General features: G+C 31.3%; 1 protein-coding gene and 1 long non-coding RNA gene across 6 annotated transcripts in view; both read right to left on the minus strand.

The window, feature by feature from the left end:
* Window positions 1-14,207, minus strand: part of Ubr3 (Ubr3 ubiquitin ligase) — a 66,328-nt gene extending 52,121 nt beyond the window's left edge. For 3 of the 5 annotated variants that reach the window (XR_005867094.2, XR_011782557.1, XM_040721990.2), the window contains exons 1-3: window positions 13,680-14,207; window positions 12,977-13,615; window positions 3,651-4,190 (exon numbers count right to left, since the gene is read on the minus strand). Coding sequence is in view for 3 of the 5 variants with exons in the window: in XM_040721990.2 (XP_040577924.1) it covers window positions 3,651-4,190; window positions 12,977-13,615; window positions 13,680-13,893 (1,393 nt within the window). In the remaining 2 variants the exon portion in view is untranslated. Of the gene's footprint in view, window positions 1-3,650; window positions 4,191-12,976; window positions 13,635-13,679 lie in introns of all 5 variants that reach the window. The other 2 variants (XM_071892057.1, XM_071892058.1) reach the window with 2 other exon arrangements.
* A 3,256-nt stretch (window positions 14,208-17,463) lies between these two features.
* LOC139906869 (uncharacterized) lies at window positions 17,464-20,131 on the minus strand. Its single transcript, XR_011782971.1, has 3 exons — window positions 18,541-20,131; window positions 18,348-18,487; window positions 17,464-18,285 (listed from the first exon to the last, which is right to left on the minus strand). It is a non-coding gene; the product is annotated as an uncharacterized lncRNA (long non-coding RNA).
* Between the last annotated feature and the right edge of the window lie 1,643 nt (window positions 20,132-21,774).

Here is a 21,774-nt window from a genome sequence, read left to right on the forward strand (position 1 = left end):
TAATCTCTAATATCTTCTTTCTTCACAGATTGAACCGCAGCTACACCCATTTGTTTTGGAAAATCCTTTGATATGATTTGCAGTTCTCTACAGACTCGTCTAGATCAGAATATTTCTACATATAATTACATTTTCTTCACTTTTTTCTGAATTTAACGCTTAAGTAATTCTTGACTTTCCAATAATTTCTAATTGCGATCCATCAACACCTGAAATCTTCTCTTCTTCGTACTTTTTCACCATTTTCTTAATTAATCCTTTCTTCTGAAACTCTATTCCTGCTACAGTAACAGATAGTAAGTACGGAAACTGCTTTAATTTTACAAATAATCTTTCTTTCACAAATTACATACAGTAATACCATTTGATTATTATTATCCTCCTGAATCCCATTTATTTTTATTGCAACGAATCGTTTATCATCTATTTTGGACTTGCAAACTCTTTGATCATGTCCTTTTCTTCTGTATCGATTACGCTTCTTTCCATATGCCGGACATTTTCCTCCTTTTCCATGGTTGTTACTTCCACATTAAGAGCATCTCATGTACTTTTGACTTGTTATCTCTTTAACATTTTGTTGCTTTATGCTAGATACTAATCCTAATGATTTTCTAGCCAATGCCTCTTCCTGGACTTTCCCCTTCTCTTCACTGCGAAAGAAAAAATTACAACTGCAAGGGATAACTCGGATGATAGGATAATAACGATTTCTTTGTATCTTCAATTCTTATCCCCACTATGATAAAATTTGACATCCAAGTATCAAACATCATGGATTGCATTTCCTCCCCGATGCAGGACATATTTTTCCATTTCTATGATAATCTCTCGAGCAACAAAATCGCTATCAAGTTTCCCTTATCTGCTCATTTTTCCGATGTGAACTTGACATTCAAAAATCGATATTGACATTTTACCCTTTGATTCACTTCGAGAAATGAATATAACCTTTGAAAATGGCAACTCAGGTGATTTAGAGAACAGTTTTATTTTTATATTCACTATTTCTTCCGATTATAAATGTCGTTGATGGCATCTCCTAAATCCGGTATTTTTTACTTGACACCATAAAGCGGTGTAAAATGAATCAAAACTATCATATTCACTCTACTTCTTTTTTACAAACTTGACCTGTCCGAATACCATATCAATTTATTTCGTAATGTAATGCAACTTTCCATGAATTCGATGATTTATTTTAAGGGATTGTCCACATCCATTTCGATTGATATGGCATTTTGTATCTTAGCCAGTATTTCAGGACTGAAAAAAAAATTCTAGAATTTTTTGAAGTTTATCTGTTTAGATTGAGAAATAGTAGATCGACATGAATACATTTAAAAAAATCTATTTTTATCCACTAGTTAATAACAAATTGAGTTGCATAATCTAATTATTATCGTTTTTTTTACATAAATTTGAGCTCTGTCGTCAAAGATTTGCTCGAAAACTCTGAAGATGGATATGAACTATGATAGAGGGTCATTCCACATCAAATTGTTCCAAGGTTTTTGAATCAACAAGTCATAATATAATGAAATTTGGTATACCTTCAGATTTTGACTGCTAACTCCCAATCTTTTTTTTTATCATTACTTTTTCCAATCAGATGCACATAAAATTTCAAATTCCTAAATTTTTCATAACTTCTGGACTGTTGATCAATTTCAACAAAATATAGTGAAAAGTAGAAATGTATAAATAAGTTTCATTCGGAACTTGTTTTGATATTAGATCATATTACCTTGTATTATAACCTTTGATCTTGAATTTAACATTGTGGTTCAAATCAAAATCATTTTTAGGTCTAATATCATCTACAACATATATGGAGAAGATAAAACTCTCCATGTATATAGTGATCCCTGAATGGATGTAACAATGAGCTCCTAAAAGATTCCTTTAATTCATGGCGAAGATTCATTTTTAAATTTCAATCGATTGAAGTCATCAGTGATGTTTTTGTTTATCTTTTATGTATTTTATATAAAATAACGGTGATATTTTATTTTATTATAACTATATGGTTCTAAATTGTGAGCAAGTCAAAATGAATTCGAAAAATAAACCCATGAAACCGTTTCCATTTCATAACCACCTTCTCTTTTTTCTACTTTCCGTAAGTTTACTTCTTTTTTTTCAAGGAGAAAAAATCATAAAAAAATTATTGAAAAACGAAAAGTCATGTCAGAATGTTCACAAAAAATAGAACTAGCTAGTGCAGTAAATAAATAATTAAGGATAATAATAATAACAAGGAGAAATTATCCATACTAAATGAGGGGGTAATACTTCAATGAACCTCCCTTAAGAGTATTATAGAAATAACCATGTATCAAATTATATTATTTTGACATGATAGCATATCTTAAGTAGAAAATTATTAGGTACATTCTACACTAGTAAATAAAAATTATTTTAAGATTGATAGTTGCGCAAAAAACTAATTGTAAAGTTAGACATCAAGTTATTCATTATTTTAAATAATTTCTTTGAAATATTAAAAATTTAATTTTTATCATCAATCAAGTGGTACATTAAAATCAAAATACTTAGAATTTAAAAGTTCAACCAGACATCATTTATTAATTAACAATAGAATTTCAACACAATGAATCCAATAAATAGATGTGCCTATGAACCCTCTTACTCATTAATGTAACCGCCCTTAGGGGCAATGGCGGCCTCCAGGTGGTAGCAGAAGGTCTGGCACCCACTGCAGATATTGTCCTCTTGTCATGACTTCCCACTGCTGGCCGACAGTGCTATGAGGTCCTCGGTCATTTGCAGGCCTTCCCTTCCACATGCATCCAAAAGATGTAGTTAAGGGGGTTAGCATCAAGCCTGTAGGGGGATATAAGAGTCTAACAAAGCAAGAAATGGAGTTTTTATTTGCTGGTGTTAATTGTGGCCTCTCCACCCTCACAAGGCTCTAATAAAATACTGGTGTGAAATCCCGTAATCTATTTCATGGGCCCTCATGTACTTGAGAAGATTAGTCTGGGCTGTTTTCTTTAACTCATCCTGATCTAGGTTGACCTTTTTAACAGATCCCTACTTTCTCTGGAACTTTTTGGACATGCTGACGTCCTATAGACCCCCAACTGCTTGGAGTGCACGAATGGAAATTCCGCAATCACTTTCAAGTGTCCTTTTCTAGACTTGTACATAAGCCAGAGAGCTCAGCTATGTTTTGTTTTGTAAATAATTGTTTATTCCTAATATATATCCAAATATGAATTAATCTAATTCACTAAACCTACATTAATTATTGAATTAGTAAGTATACAGATTTAAATACACGACTCTGTATGAAAGATTGATATATAATTGTAAACCAAGCTTCTTTAATAATGAAATATGTTTCATAATCACAAATGTTATGTATTAATATGCACCAACTCATTCAATTATATGAATTGAGTAAAAGTTGTGATTTTAAACTAATATATTATACAAGTAGTTAACAAAAATTATATTTGTGTTTTAGACAAATAATTGAAAATTCATGTAATGAGTATAATAAAATAATTGAAATTATATAACCTTCTTGTACCTACATATATATAATGAATTCAAAATGTAATTTCGATTTAATAATTAACTGTAAGAAAAATAATTATATATTATAAAATCTTTAGTAATACCTTGTAACATTTGAAGAAAGCCAAACCACATCGAAAGCAGACCATTATCAGACATAAACTTTAGAGCAATGGGCTGGTGAGATAAAACATTACTCAAATCAGATACGAGTGGCCAATAGCAATGATCTTTGGTAATATGATTCATACAATCCACGACCATATGATCACTTCTAGGACTATGTAATGTACATTTGATTAGTACTTTGGACATCATATTATAAACTAGAGAAGAAACCATCACATGAAGTAGTTGAAAATTTTCTGTCATACTGAGAGCAAGTTTTTTATTTGAAAATAATTGAACAGATACGTGCACCACACGATTAGATAAACGATCAGAGTTGGATGATTGACTTAGTGTATGAGATACTCGAGAATAATGCATAACAAAGCTACGCGTAAACGCTTCTTTGTAGGTAGCATCAGGTAACATTTTAAGTAGAAGACAATTTAGAAGCTCAGGAAATTCATACTTAACTGTCCAAAATACAAGTTCTTCTAGGAATGTCTGATGTTTGAGTTTTTCATCAGAGATATAGTCTGAAATATTGGATAAAAAATTATTCCATTAATAGCAAAATATTTAAATGAAAACTGAATTTTATAAATATATAAATATTGGGCCTGTTAAAAAATATTTATTTCATAAGCTAATGTATAAAATATCAACACATATAAGAATTGATAATAATAGGAAATATCGATACAAATTAAAACCAGTTATTCCCAGGATTCTTTGAAAAGAAGTGACGACATAGACCATTCTCAAGTGGCATTATTATTTATAGATAAACCATCTCAGAAGAAAACGTTAATAAGTAATAACTTAACTATTAGTCATTAACAAGTTAATAAGTTATATCAACAATAAATTAGAATAGACTTTATGTTTTGACATAGCCACACACGCGGAAGAAATTAATATCTTTGAAAAAAATTAATTCTCGCTTGTGCTTGTAGTTATTTATTAGAAAAAAAATATACTTTTAAGCAGAGGTGGAAAAACTAAAATCCGCGAAAGCTTGTAGCAAATAATCTAAAAACTATTAAAACTGAATAAAATCAAATAAATACCGACTCTTCACAATGAGAAACTCCTGAAGATAGAAGAGTATGTTTCAGATTAGATGTGTCGTTTTTCATTCCCCAATTACTCAAACAATAAGCGTTTCGTTCACATCAAACCTCTGCAGCTCTTCATGGGATCTTAAGAAGAGTCTGTCCAGACCATTAGGTATGCAAGAGTCGTTACTTCTTGCTGCGTAAAGAATAAATACAACTTTAGTGATTTAAATACTTTATTTCTAGAAGACATCTTTGTTTAGGTGGTGTTATTATAAGCCAATCTCCAATCATTATTGCTGATTTGTAATATTCCCTCAGAAGCTTACTGTCATGGTGTACTAAGTGAACCACTGTTAGGCAATTCCATAACATTTGTATAGAAGTTTCTAGACTGGACTTACAGAATATGCAGTCTCTATGTGCATCTTCAATTCTCGATTTATTCGTAAAAAGAGTTGAAGTAGTTATTCGGCAGCGGCACCACTTTTCTTTTGAGCCCATGAAAGGGTTGCAAATTATCATTATTTTAAGTTTGTGACCTTTTACAACCTAAGCGAAACGTACCAAATCAGCCGGAGAACCCAATATTTGGTTTTATTGTAGAATTGGAATTTATCTAAGATTGCATGGTTGATGCTGTCAATGTTGTGTATTCTGAAGTTAAATCAAAAATAGAAGATATATCTCTGTAAAGGAGAACTATTTTTTGTCGCATTGATTCAATTGCAGAGAATGTTCAAGAACTAACAAAACCTAGTACTAATTTTCTATTGCAGATTTTAGAGGAATTTACGAAAACTTACATATTACATAAGAATTACTATCAGTGGAGTTCCTATAAGACAAAACTAATAGAAACTATTTGTACAACAGTGTCATAACCTGTTTAATCAAATCAAAATTAAGTTTTCATGAAAACAGATGGTGCCTGATACTCAGAAGTTAGAATTCTGGGCTTATTAGATGTCTGAACAATAGAATCAGGGAAGATTTTCCTATGCATGATGTGCTGTTACTTCATTGCATCATACATCGAGAACCCCTATGTAAATCATCATTACAAATCAAACATATGGATCCTGTCATAAATGCAGTGAACTCAATAAAAGCAAACAGACTGAAACACCAAGCAATTTCGAAGTTCCTTGGAAGATATGAATGTGGATTTCACCGAAGTGTTTTTCCACAAATATGTGCGCTGGATAACGTGGGAAGATTACTGAAAAAAGAAGGAGAAGTGTCATAACAGAAATTGTTATGTATTTCAATGTGGGAAATATTTATTTTGAATTTTCAAAGGAAATGGAAAGTGTGAAATGGGTATGCGATTTTCCATTTGATATTGATATATTCCAAAAGATGAATGAATTAAAGACAAAACTACGAAGTAAAGGTGTATTAGCTAATGAAATGTACCAGGACGTAATCACTCCGAATGAAGTTTAAAAATTTTGAGCAAGCTGTAGAAGAAGCAAAACTTAGTTCATTTCCTAGTTTAAAATATAAAAAAAACATTCTATCGTCACACAATATCAAACAAAAGGTCACTGATCACACACTCAAATCTTTATATGTTTTAAAAATCAGCACAACCAACTTCACTCCTATTATTGACAATTTGGTTAATGATTGTGACTTAATGCACAAACATCATTAATACTCATAATTGGGATCCTTTAATTTTTTTTATATTATTACTTAAAATACATTTTTTGTCTAATATTATTTTATGTAAAACTAGGAGAAGGCGCCTGCATTGCAGGGCTGAATAAAACATATTTTATTTAAAATCATAAGTTATTTAAATAAATTCCACGTAAGCCTCATTATTTACAACATTTTGTGTCCTCCAACCTGGAGAGTTGATAAAAATAATTTCCTTACTTTATAAAATTGGCCATGAGACAAACAAGGCTATTCTAAGTGAACTCCAACCACCTAAAGTGACTAACCTTTTCTCTTGTTGAAAGACAAGGAGAAACAGAGCTTTACAGTTGATTGCAATCTTTTAAATGGTAAATAAGTATTAAAGGATATTAGAAGGAACGATAGGAATTCAGGTAATACAAACATCCTTTACTTTGGTAAATCCTGTCAAGATGGAAACCTCAATGCAGTATCAGAAAAGTTGCTAGACACAAAACCTGTTCCATTGCAGAGGCGTGGAGCCTCAAAATTTCTCAGAAGTATAAATAATACTCCAACCTTAAGACGTAGTAGGTGTACCAGTTCGATTGAGCAAATTAAGAAACTCAATGAGATAACAAACTGTATCATTCTATTCAATGCCACTGTCAATAAACTGATAACTATTCCGTTCTCCTGGTACCATAAGCATCAGCTGATAGTTGTGTGTTTTGACATAATTTTTGAGAGCTGAAATAGCACTCTCACAGAGCCATGCAAGGTAACTGAACTTGATTAGTAAATCAAGATACACTTCTGAGACGAATTCTTTGGGAGACTGGACAATGTTATCGATATTAGATAAATATACATTCCCATCTATGTTTTTTTTTAGAGAATACTTTCGATTCAGAACCATATTATGAAGTAAAAGAACTATATAGATGAAAAATAATCATAAATCATAAAAAAACATTCAAACATACAAAAGATAAATTATTTATCAAATTCCCAAAAACTTGTCTTATGATCCAAAATTCAAGTGAAATCAAGGCTCTTCTATGGAAGCTAATACTTCTTGTATATTTTTTCGAATAAGTATTATTTATTATTTTATAAAATATTTAAATAAGCAATGTAAGGTTATCTTAGAAATTAAAAAAAAAAGTATAATTAAGTTGATTATTGAAGCAATTAATATCTTAGAGGTAGAAAGATTATCTTCAATGTATTTATTGATTATATGTAAGTAATTAATTCGACTTACTAATATTTAATTTCGATACTTCTCACGGCAACTTTTGTATTGCTTATTTATTAAATACTAGCAGTTGTACCCAGCATTGCCCGGAGTTATTAGGCATCGACAAACAAAAATCTTTACTTAAAATTATTATAATAAATCTTCAGTTTTACTGACAATTTTCATAAGCACAATCACATGCAGTTACACAGTACTTAGATGCTCTTTCCTCAAGAATGAAAAATTAATCAGAACAGCTTGAGGAAAAAAATTATAATATAACATGATGATCCAGGGAGTAATTTAACTACACTCACTCGTTACTGTGCCTCATTTAAATTAATTATATAGAATGTACTTTTTTTCTTTTGATATGAGCGTTTGCTACACACGATCGTTATGAAAAATGGATCCAACTTAAAGTCCTAAAAACCTCACATGCTCTATACAGAATGGATAGTAATATGATGCAGAGGCCATGGTTTTAGTATAACTGATTTACGTACATTTAGTTCCCTCCCTTTTCCCCCAATTTACAAGCGGGTAAAGAAGGGAGTTAGGTGAACCAGTAACTAATATTTCAAATTAAGTTATATTAGAGTTACAAAATATTAATTTCTTTCTTTTTCTATTATATTTCTATATGTTCTGCTTTTGAAGTGAATTTATATATTTCCAAGCGTGGCTTTTATTCATTTTATCTCTCACCCAGCACTCTAGTGTAGATGTGATGGGGGAAGAGAAATAACAGTAAATTTTAGCACAGTTTTGTAAATAAAATTTTATGGCTAGGGGAAAGAGCCAATTATTTATACATATTTTAACACAAACTTGCCTTACCCAAACGTGGCTTTTTATTTTAATTTTGCCCCCTTATGACAGAATCAGTGTGAATTCGCACTAGTGGTCATAGGATCACACCAACTCACTTGTTTTTATTTTTCTTCAACTAGATAAGTAGTATTTACTCGAACAGCATTAAGTGTTATATTCTTTTTCAGCCAGTAGCCCACTCCCCAATTCATAGCGCGGGTAAAGTGGGCGAATGGTCAAGTTTCATTAATTCATTCTTTTTATAGATACTTTTTCTAAATAATATATACTAATTCAATATATTTAGCCTCTAATTAAATACTGGGTGGCAATGGGTTGATGGAATTGCAATATGGACAAGTTTTTTAAATTTTAATGAATGGAGAAATTATACGTTTTCAAACATTCTCCAAGGGTTTTAATCGGATGGCCATCTGACACTTAATAATATGATGGACAAGTCTGAGCCAATGCCGTTTTAAACTCTTATTTTCAATATTAAACTATTCTAAAAATTCTTTCTGATTATACCTTCGAAATATTTTACTCCAATGTAGATTGTTTTTATTTTACATATATATGTCTCAACTTTTTAAATTTTCATGAATGAATGTAAATATTTGTACTACAACATAACATACAAAGGGAGGTAGAGAGCAAATAACTATAGGGAACATGGCCCACAAGGGATTCCTGTTTAAGAATCAAAAAATGAGTGTAAAACCAAAATAAGTCCCCTCCCGAAAAGGACAAAAATTCCAAAACAGAGACCCCCCCCCCTAGCAGGCGAGGGGTGGCCCATTCCCAACAGAAGAGAGGGCTGTGTTTCTGCAAGTTTCAAGTCCCTCCCTTCCTTATTTATAATTAAGTATCAATTGACCTAAACACCTGCAAGATTTTATTTATTTTTAAATCCCGTTCTTATATAATTCTATACATATATACTTTTCTTCTTTAATATGAAGCATTTTGCTCGATGCTAAACACTAAAGTCTGCTATATTTAATTAATAAACACTTAGTTTTTAGATCAAAATTGACTGCATAAATTACATTCATACTTAAAGACAGACATGCAACTTTGCTTTAATAATACTAAAGATATTTACATATAATTATATTTGTTGAACAGAAGGGGTTTAAATATATTTCAACATCCATCCACAACGTAAATAATTTGTAATTTGTGACCAATTGGAAAAAGAAGAAGAAAACCTCCCCCCGACCAACTATTAATTAGTTAATATTCCTTCTTCTCAAGATAACAATTTTATATTTCCATCTACTTCTCACCATTCACGATTTCGTTCCTTCGTCAATTTCTTCTCCTATAAAATCTATCAATTTAACTGAAGACAGTTAATCAATTTTATCTTTACCAACGAATTATTTGGTACAAGATACTTCATCATCTTTGAGTAATTTATTAGAAGGTATAACTCAACATTTTCCGTTGCTTAATTTTTTAAATTTTAATCTACTTGTTTTCTATTATAAGGCACATCATGTAACAATTAAAGCACACATACAGATTTATCTACATCTTTTGATCCGGATGAAGATATCCACTTGAATAAGAAAATTATGTGTTTAGATCACGAGGAATAAAAAAAAAGGACTTTTTATGTGATGGATGTAATTTTCACAGTAAAAATGTGAACATTGCAAAAATTGCATATGAAAATGTAACATAGTAATTCGGTACTATTATCGTTTAGTATTTTTCCAACATTAAGACAATCACCAAATTAAAAGTAAGATTAATAATTTTTTTAAAGATTGTAAGTGTTTTTATTTATTCTGTATATTATTCTAAAGTAAAGCACACACGAATGTTCAATGAGATTTTGAATATAATTGAATCTATTTAGGAAAGAATATCCACTACTCAGGAATTAAATAGTAATGACAACTGCTGTGGAAAAAAAAAAGTATGCTTCAGATTACCAATTCCAAAAAAAAAACGGACCAGCTAAACAATTCACAGGATTTACGTCACTAATTAAAACTAATTAATCATTCATAGTGATAAGTAACGTATTATAGAAAAATATCCCATGTAATTTCTTATTTTTTGAGTGATCCTATGATATATGGGATTTACTAGCAAATAGACAACATTATCTTAATTATGTTTATTATTTAAATGTAACGATAATGACTTTATATCCCGTAATAAATGAGAGTAATTGATGTGATAATAGAATACTGCACTTCGTAAAAAATAAAATAATTATATTCCAAGTATTTAAATTCCCTATTCCTCGTGAATGGATCTCTTGTCTGTTTCGAACTTGGAATCTCCTTCACAAAGAAGGAGTCAACTCTTTTCTATTATGAAGCCGAATAGTTTCCCTTGGGTGCATTTTTATCCTGTTGTCCTACTTGGAATAGAGAATTCCGAATTAGAGCATCTCTTGTGATGGATGATAATGTTAAAAGTATCTTACTTCGATACCCTCTATCTTCATTTGGCATTAACTCTTGGAGAACATAGAAGTACACTTCTTCCAGTCTTAATCTATGAAAAATGATCTCATACCTTAGCAATTGTCAAATTAGAATCATGTAGCGATGTAATAATCATTATAATATTATTTTTAAAATTGTTAAGATCATTAAAAACAAGTTATAATACTAAGTTACTTTTTATCATTCAAAAAATTTATTATTTGAAAAAGAATGATGCTGTTTCGTGAAGGAAATCAAAAGACTTGAGAAAAAATTGGATGTAAAGTTGCCGGTACTTCAGCTGAAGGATATAAAACTTGGATGAACAAGAAAACACGTTGCACGATAGAGATAAAAATATATTTGATGCTTAAAGTACCAAAACTGAATTTGAAAAAAAATAATATGATTTAGAAAATGATATTGCTTCATCTGTGGATTATCAGGAGAAATAGAAACTTGAGAAAGAACGTCTAAAATAGGAATAAAATTACTTGAATCTAAGATCATTTAAAAAACAAAAGTAGTCAGTAAATTCATTACAGATAAAAAATTACTTTTTCACTTCAAAATACTTTCATGGGGATCGATCGAAAAACACTACAGATGAATAATACTTAATGTCAAAGATAAATGCATGATAAAAATACATTGCTGAGGATCGAAATCGGAGTAATTCTTTCTGATAAGTTGTTATTTACTTTGTATATATGTATGATTGAGAATAAATTATAACTTGTACATTGTTTGATCTGTTGGGTGAGATTCTTCAGATAGAAAACTTGAAATAAATTATTAACCTCTCCCTGAAGTACATAGATCATATTATATTTGACAAATATACAACGGAAGTGTTAGAACTTGGGCAAGTAATAAAATTCAAGGGAAACTTTCGCCGATATCTTGAAGAGTGATTTCGAATACCAATTAAAGAATTATTTTTTTTAAATGTTCCTTTAATTGGTTAGATGGAGTTGCACTGATTATAGTATTACATTTACTCCATCTAACCTAGGAATCTTTTTGGTGAAATTCAAATACACTAAGTGTATTTCTTTCTCTAGGAATCACTGGGGCGAAAACGTACATACATCAAGTTCAAGAAACTCCCAAGGGTGCTATCCATGAGCTATGGCTATTCCATTAAAAGTATTGAATGTCAATTTGAGATATAAGGCTATGTCGTTTTTATTCCCTTTTCAATTTTTGTTCTTCAATTAGTCATTCTTATTCCGAATGTGGTTGTATTATTCATGTAACTTCTTGAAGATTATATTTTTTTCGTCTCGTCTTAAGTTAATAATTACTTTTGGAATTCTTGAATGACAAGTAGAAGCAATTTCAATGTGTGATCTTGATTTGGGTTCGAAATGACAATAATGGCAGATCATCCAAATTGATGGGTGAATCTTGATTTCTTGGCTTTCGATAGAGTAGATTAGTATCATTTATGTTATATTCTAAACATTTTATCCGAATTATTTAATTATTAAGGAGAGAACATATACGTATCAAGTGTAACAGCGAGAGTGTACTCATGAATGACTGATAAGTATAAGGCTAAGTCCCTAATGGACTCATGAGTAAAATTGAAGATCGACACCGAATTAATTCCTGGCTGTGTTCCTGCTAGATACGGTGCGGGATTTCTGTCTATTCCCTTTATGTCATAGGTGGTGAAGCAGATAATCTAATAAATCGTCATAAGAGATAAGCTGCTCTTCTCCCAAACATTGATCAAAATGTCAAGGTTACCTTGACACTTTTTAGTTTCTTTTTTTATAGTATACAAGTTTAAGGGAACAAAAATTGTGAAATATCTGAAAAAGTCATTGAAAATCAATAGTATTCTACTTAGTGTTAAAATAATTGACCAATGCTAACAAAGCTTCTGACAGCAAGAGTCACAAAATAACTAATAAAAAAAAGATTAATAATGGAATAAAAAAATAAACCAATTAGTAATATACATATATTAATACTGAACATTAAGTCGAGGTAAAATCAACTTGAACAGAATTCATGAAAAATACAAGTGATTTAATTAATAAGTTACCAACTTATGGATATGAAACACAATATATCTACAGAGGCGTATGGATATAGGGCTAGATAATAAAGTCAATTACCTTTATGTTCTATAGGAATATCAGAAGCTATATTTGGAAGATCTTCTATTGCATCTTCATATAAGTTTTGACTTTTACGCATAAAGTTAACATTCTCCGAATCACTGTTAATACTCGTGAGCGAAGAGTAGAGTTGTGGATCAATAAGAGAATGAGTCATGACAACTCGCATGGCCGCACCCAAGGAGGAGAAGTCATGGAGCAAGACCAAGAGGCCCTCTGCTGTCTGGATCGTTCTCTCATATCTCGCTAGAGTTTCCTTAGGGGACAAAGGGGGGCAAGTTGAGGAAGCCACGGCGTTGACGCGCAGGTGTTGCACCAGGCGCAGGATCACTCGTGGCATGAGCAGCGAGGCCACGAGGAGGAGCTCTTCTGGAGGAGAAGGCGAGGCAGAGTCCGGGGGCTGTCGATGCTTGCTGCAAAAGCCCTCCGGCCGCATGACGGAAGCATCCCCACAGTCGCAGGCCCCGCCCGCTTGACTCTTGAACATGTTGAAGTCGTGGCCCTCGTGGTTCCCCTCTTGGAAGCACTCTGCGCACAGCGACATGCACTGCGAGATGCCGCACGTACGACAACGGAAGGCCACAAAGTCTGCAGTCCACACCAAACCACACTTCTCCGTGTAGTCGAACCTCCGCACTGAAACACAACATCAACCCTTACTTACAAACTCACTCACTCACTCACTCACTCAGTCACTCACCTCGACGAGAAAAGGCCTCGAAAGTCTCGCCCCCGCCCACCAGCCACCGGCACCAGTCCAGGCACTCCGCATCACTCAAATCAGTCTCCGGGCACAGCAAATGGTCCAACAAAACACTCAAACTCGCCGCACTCGAGCAGGAGACACATTCCGCCAAAATCAAGGCTGCGACCGTCCTTTTACCCTTGCGCATTAATACCTCCGCCTTTCTCATCCTCAGCCCACTCTTTCACATCACACGCAACAACCACAATACTCCTTCTCAGTCTCAGTTCCACACACTAACACTCACTACTCACTCTTCCACGCTCTCACTCCAGGCTCCAGGACTCAGCTGCTCGCTCACTCCCTCTTTTCTCTTCCCCTCTTCTCCACCTCTTCTCCACCTCTTCTCCATCAGGCGCTCCCTTCAAATCTGGAGTGCAACAAGACAAAGGCACACAACCTCGCTTTCAACAATATAATAATGGTCACATCAGATTCTCTTGAGATTGCAATATCTCGGATAATATGACCTTAAATCCAGTCACTTAATAACCTCTAAATCATAGAAAGCATATACACTGACAAGGCTTCATTTGATGCCATTGGAGTAGATTATTATGAGTCAGCTGTTTTTGGGGGCATAGTTAAGTTTATTAATTGAATCTTGTTCGGAATTAATCAATACTTGTCGCTTATTACTTATTAGTAATCACAGAGCCGTATAAGTAGAGTTACGTCACCGGGCTATCCCCTTTGACGATAGCTTACTGCCTCATGTGTTCGAGTCACGCCCCAACACATTGAAAATTTTTAACTATATTTTAGGTGAAGAACTCTATACTCCAAGTACGCCCTCTTGTCGTGCACTGTGGATTACAGGAATCCTTCTTGAGCTGAGGGGATGACACTTTTTTCATTTCCAAGGGACAAATTCCTTGGAAGGCAACGGGGCTCTGAGTAATGAGTAATAACTAAAATGTTTAAATATCCCATTAATGGTTAATGCCATGCTTATCTAATTTCATCAGATGATAGATGAATCATGTACGTTCAAAGAGTGCAAAAAGTATCGTTTCCATAATAAATACGGTTATTCGAGAATTGAGTAATACATACTTAATATTATTTATTTTTGTATTTCAAAAAATATGTAGAAAACAAAACAAAAAATTGATTAATAGAAATTGTTGCACATACATAAAACTACAATTTAAAATCAACAACAATATTTTTACCCAGTCTTAGGCAAAGATTTTTAATTTGCTTGAATTAGAAAAATGATATTATTATGTCCATAGACATTAAGGATTAAATATTGCATAGATGATTAATGATTAACTTTATACAATTTCGTCAAATGACAGATTAAATATTTTGGTTTAGTTATTTATGTTTAATAATAATAATAATTTTTTTTTAGAGGGATTTTTTTTACTTATTGAAAAATATCACACTTATTTTGAAAAAAAAAACCAAAAGTAGTACAACTATGACCTATTTTGGACACTAATTTGGATAATTGAATACAATCACGGATGGATAAAGGAATTATTTTGTAATATGTGGGAAATAGTGAATAGATAATAATAGTAGATATAAATGATAATTACCCCAAATAACTCTTCAATCAAAGTTTTAATACCTCGAAACTTAAGTTGATAATATTGTAGAAAAAAACGCGTGCAAGGAGAAGGGGGGGGGAGGAAATACATACGGTATCATTGTTTAAAATAATGATGTGATTATCATCTGCCTGCTTTATTATGATTTTTGAGGGTATAACGAAAGTATTTATTAGCAAAATGTTTAATGGAGATATACTACGTATAATTGACTTAGACGTTTTTTATCCGTTACAGTAGATGTAATAACGTCACACCCCATGAAATTGTAATTCATTATGAACCTTATTCTCAGAATAATAGCTATTGAAACGACAAAGTAGAGTATTTCGAAATATATTTGAAGTTCAAAGTTTAAATATGTAGGATTTAATTAAATATAATCTACATAATAAAAAATATATCATCATACATCTATGTTAAATATACAAAATTAAACAATTGGAATCATATAAATAATAACCATAAATTATATATACAAAATATTGAAATAATAGATTGATCCAAATAATATTTTCTTGTTCTGACACCAGAATCCAGTTAAATATGTCATAACTTTAGGTTCCAAAACACAAGCGAGACGTGGAGTTTAATCAAAAAGATAATCACCCCTCTTCTTCACGTGGAAGTTGCTAAATACAATTGTGCACAGGATAGATATATCATACCGATGAAATCTAACTAATTATTAATAATAAAGAAAATGTCAAAATCATAAAATTAGACAATAAATATACTAATAAAAAAAATGTTACAAATAAATCCATCTTAAAGATTTAGAGCAAAAGCTAATTATGTAGTAATGTCCAGCGATATTACTCCTTATTAAGAGCATCAAAAAAGATATTTTCCCCGTTATTTATGCTTATATAACAACATACTATTATCATGAAGGATATACACAATTGCTAATTATAATGATACACCCAATGTAACTACCCCCGTTATTGTGACCATTTAAGCAGTTGTTTTTGCCTTTTATGAGTTTTCTGAACACCATTTCTTGGAACTTATCAACCATAGCTAATCCTTAAGTGATAAAGAAGTATATATATAGTGGAATACCTAATTATCAAACCCAAGTCTTTAAGTAAAGAAACTAGTCTCAGACAAACTAGTTGCGAACCATCGAAAGCTACTACTCCCGTTGTTGTGACCATTTAGCACTTTTTTTTTTGCCATTGAATGAGTTGTGTATCATAATTCTTGGTAATTTTGGCTAAGATAGAATAATATTTTAGGGTTAGATTTAGAACAATTGAATACTTACTGTTAGATAGTACAAAATTCAGAGTTCCATTTCGAAATTAGTAAATACTTTATACTCTCTACTGATAACTTGATCGTCATTTAGTGTGGATGCCTCAAAATATTTTTATATGTATTTCTATAAATGACATCAGTACTAACATCCTCCATTAATTTAATGATGGTTCCTCGGGAAGGGATAGGTTTACCCGTATATTTTTCCATAAATTTTTTGAACATAGATGATTAGCAATGGATAAGGTTATATTACATGCAATAAGTATCTTTGTGAGACCAGAGTTAAAGTCTGACTTGATGTATTCATCATTAACTTGATATAAGATGAGGATAATGATTGGCGTGTAATTCTAGATAGGGGACTAAAGGCACATTTATATCAACAAACCATCTGTTTCTCATCCGGTAAGTATTTTCCAAATTCCCAGGCCTCCATTTTTCGAAATCCAGACAGAAGGCGACGTTATTTTAGGCATTTTATTCAGTTCTCTATCGACTATCAGATCTAATATTATATTAATATGGAATAATAAAGGCGGGAATGATAATGTTCTTGATAAAAGAAGATGTATATTATTTAATCAATGATGCCATAAGTATAGTTGATAATATTGTAGAGAAAAACGCGTGCGAGGAGACAGGGGGGAGAAAGATACATGGTATCATTGTTTAAAATACTGATGTGATTATCACTGATAATCACATCAGTATTTATCAGTTGCCTGCTTTATTATGATTTTTGAGGGTGTAACGAAAGTATTTATTAGCAAAATGTTTAATAAAGATATACTACGTATAATTGACTTAGACGATTTTTATCCGTTACAGTAGATTTGGAAACGTCACACTCCATGAAATAGTAATTTATTGTGAACCATATTCTCAGAAAAATAACTAATAAAACAACAAAATAAGAGTATTTCGAAATATATTTGAAGTTCCAAATTTAAAATAGAAGGCTTAAATTAAATACAATCTACATACTAAAAAATAAACCATCATACATTTAAGTTAAATATACAAAATTAAACAATTAGAATCATATAACTAATAATAACAATAAATTATAAATACAGAATATTGAAATAATAGATTGATCCAAATAATATCTTCTTGTTCTAACATCAGAATTCAGTTCTATATGTCATAACTTGAGGTTGCAAAATACAAGCCAGACGTGGAGTTTAATCAAAAAGACTATCACCTTTTTTCCTTATGTGCAAGTTGCATATACAATTGTGCACAGGATATATATATTTCTACCGATGAGATATTAATAATTATTAATAATAAAGTAAATCATAAAATTATCTTAGATTTCAATCCATATCTTCTTCCAATCTTAGTAAGAACAGCTTTTAGAATCCCACTTTCATTTATTTCATATTTATCTAAAAAAAGAAAAGTTAATCCATGCAGTCAAATTTAACTGATAAGACAATTCAGGCAACCATTCTTGACTTATTGTAGTTTTTTAATATGACATAGTAAAGATTTAGAGCAAAAGTTAATTATGTAGTAATGTCCGGCGATATTACTCCTTATTAAGAGCATCAAAAAAGATTTTTTTCTCCGCTATTTATGCTTATATAACAACATATATACACAATTGGTAATTATAATGCTACACCCAATACAACTACCCCCGTTGTTGTGACCATTTAAGCAGTTGTTTTTGCCTTTTATGAATTTTCTGAACACCATTTCTTGGAGCCTATCAACCATAGCTAAGCCTTAAGTGATAAAAAAGTAATATTTATTGACTATGTAATATTGGAAAACCTAATGATCATACCCAAGTCCTTAAGTGAAGAAATTAGTCTCAGACAAACTAGTTGCGAATCATCCAAAGCTACTACCCCCGTTGTTGTGACCATTCAAGCAGTTGTTTTTACTATTTAATGAGTTGTGTATCATAATTCTTGATATGTTTAGCTAAAATAGAATAATATTTTAGGGTTAGATTTAAAAAAAGATTGAATACTTACTGTTAGATAGTACAAAATTCAGAGTTTCATTTCGAAATTAGTAAATATTTTATACTTTTTACTGATAACTTGATCGTCATTTGGTGTGGACGACTCAAAACATTTTTATATGTATTTTTATAAATCATATCATTACCAACATTCTCCATTAATTTAATGATGGTTCCTCGGGAAGGGATAGGTTTACCCGTGTGTTTTTCCATAAATTTTTTGAACATAAATGATTAGCAATTAATAAGGTTATATTACATGCAATAAGCATCTTTGTGAGATCAGAGTTAAAGTCTGACTTGATGTATTCATCATTAACTTGATTTTTTAGATGAATATCCATGCTCTTGATATGAGATGAGGGTAATGAGTGGCGTGTAATTCTAGATAGGAGACCAAAGCCACATTTATTTCGACAAATCCGACAAACCATCTGTTTCTCATCTGGTAAGTAATTCCCAAATTTTTTTCAGTTCTCTATCGACTATCACCATCTAATATTATATTAATATTGAATAAGAAAGGTGGGAATGATGACGTTCTTGATTGATAGAAGAAGATGTATATTATTTAATCAATGATGCCATAAGTATTTCTTCTCTTCTCCTCGCACGCTTTTCTATTCTTACCAAAATTATCACCCTTAGCTATAAGTATTTCTTCTCTTCTCCTCGCAGGCGTTTGTATTCTTACCAAAATTATCAACCTTACTCATAACTCATCTGTACGTCATAAATAAAGTTATTGTATTATTATAAATGTATAAAGTATTGTATGATCACTTCATGTTTACTTTCCTTGTCATAATTAATTTGATTGATTTACTGCCCCTGATAATAGCTGACATGAAATGCTGTGTCGACAGCCCCCTTAAGCAATCTATAATAATCTATGGTCTAAATAAACGTAAAGTGATAAATCTACATTTTTAGATTATGGTGAAAGAAGAGGCCTCAATGTGAGTTCAATAAAGTTAATAATTTCGCTAAACCTCTCATCTAAGTCTAGCGAAACGCGACCGTTAGCCTGAGGAAATAGTATTGCCAGTATATTTCATATTTTTTGGCTAGACCTCGCTTTTCCTATGAAGTCATTCATTTATTTATACGGAAAACGATCACAATCGTTTTATTTTTATCTATATTCATATTGATATTCTAGTCTTCATAAAGTGATATTGTGTTAATTATTTTACTTTTTTTAAATAAAAAAATAATGTCAGATGATAAGAATAATGTATCAAATTCTTCAGATAATGTTTTAAGGGAGACGACAATCTTTTTATTGATGCGAAGTCTCAATTTGAAGGGAACGAAAATAAAACCCCTTACAAACCATCAATCAGATTGTGATCTTAGAGTCTGAGTAACTTAAACTGATGGTCAAATTTAAGAGACTCATGCTATCCTATCCTTCGGAAACTCAATCCATATTTAGAAATTAATACTGACGCATCAACGTCCGGGTATGGCATTTCTTTTTGAGATGGAAGATTTGAGCAAGGAAAACGGTCTCTAGAAGAGATAAAATTACACATCTATATGTCTAAATACATAAATTTTGCAGAAATTATTTGCAAATTTGCCAGTACTATCTTTGTAGATTACAATTGTATATTGACTACACGTCTTTATCTTTATTGTATCACGCAACGTTTACTATAAAAAGAAACAGAAAAAAAGCCCGAAATCATCTGGTAGTTAGCCAAATAAGTGTGTCATACCAACCGCTATGTATATATTAAAGAATCGCAAACTATCACTGTCCTATTATTTCTTCGCCATTTTTAAAATAAACTACATACAATTAAAATCTACATAGTATTTTATTCGATACTGTATTATAATATTACTTAGTAATATTTGATTAATGTTAGTTATGATTAGTTATTATATTATTTTTGTGAAGAAATTTAGGCAATTTATTCATTAAAATAATAAAATGGCCTATATATGTGAAGCAATTACAAAAAAAGCAACATACCATTGTTTTTCGCAAAATTAAGTAGATGTTAGTAATTTACTATTCTTTGTATAATGCTCTACAATTTCTTTTATATGAATATATTCGTTAACCCTATGTAGATTGCGTAAATTAGGGTTAATTATTATCAAAATATCCTGCTAAAAAATAATATATCTATAATAGTTGGTACAGCTGACCATAATGGGAGGTGCCTTTATTATAAATGCGAGGAATAAGTCTTATTAGATTTGAGTTGAATTGAAATGCAAGAAATCTCAAATTTCACCAAAATTGTTCTAATTCGTCTATTAAATTTGTGCCAAGTCATTTTGTTTTGAAATAATAAAATATGGATGTGCCTTGCATAGAGAGCATCTGTTATTTTATTCAAAATTCGTTTACAAGTTGTTATTGTTATGAAATGGCAATACACTGTCATTTGCCTAGAGGGGAAAGAAAAACTATCCTGTAAAATATTCTGTAACCATATAAAACAAAATAAGAGCATTGTGTCTCATATTCAAAGGTTCAGACACTAAAATTAACTTTGTCGCTGAAGCCATCGATATTGCAGCTTTTCTGATTCCACATACCATCCAGCCGAGAATCATACATTTGACACCATTGATGAGAAAAAAAGTGGGAAAAAATAAAAATAAAAATTATCTGACTAATCTTATGTTATTTTATATTTATGTTACACACACGCTCGAGTAGGGTTGTGCTTGCCGGCATTTTCCCCCTTGTTCTAATTTATTTTCTTTTAAAATATGTGTCTTTGAAGTTTAAAATGTAGTGATTGATGTCATACTATAAGGAAATTTGTAAGATTTATTTGTAGGTGATAGGTCGTAATTTCACTCATTCTCAGCTTTGCAGTGGTGGTAAAATGTCCAAAAACGATTCAATCATTATAAATTCTGTTGAAAAATTTGAGATAAAATCGTGGTAGGATGAGTGTGGGTTCACTGATTTTTGTTAAATATATACTTAAATTCAAATTGTCATAATTTTTATTGTTAAATCCATAGAATCCTTTATAATAACTACTCTTAGAAGTTCCCTGGAACTTTCAATGCAACATCTATTTTTTTCTATGATTTTGAATGGAAGAAAAAGAAAAGAAGAAGATAATGTGTTGAGAATCAGGTGTAAGTTGTTTCTACTTATTTCAACTATGCTGAGAAGTGAGTTTGGATATATACAAATAAGTTTGTAGTATTGCTCTATTGTTGAAAAAATGTTCCGAAGAAATGCTAAAAAGAAAAATTCAATCCA

Source organism: Lepeophtheirus salmonis, chromosome 12 (assembly GCF_016086655.4).
Source record: "Lepeophtheirus salmonis chromosome 12, UVic_Lsal_1.4, whole genome shotgun sequence".
Classification (NCBI taxonomy): Eukaryota; Metazoa; Arthropoda; class Copepoda; order Siphonostomatoida; family Caligidae; genus Lepeophtheirus; species Lepeophtheirus salmonis.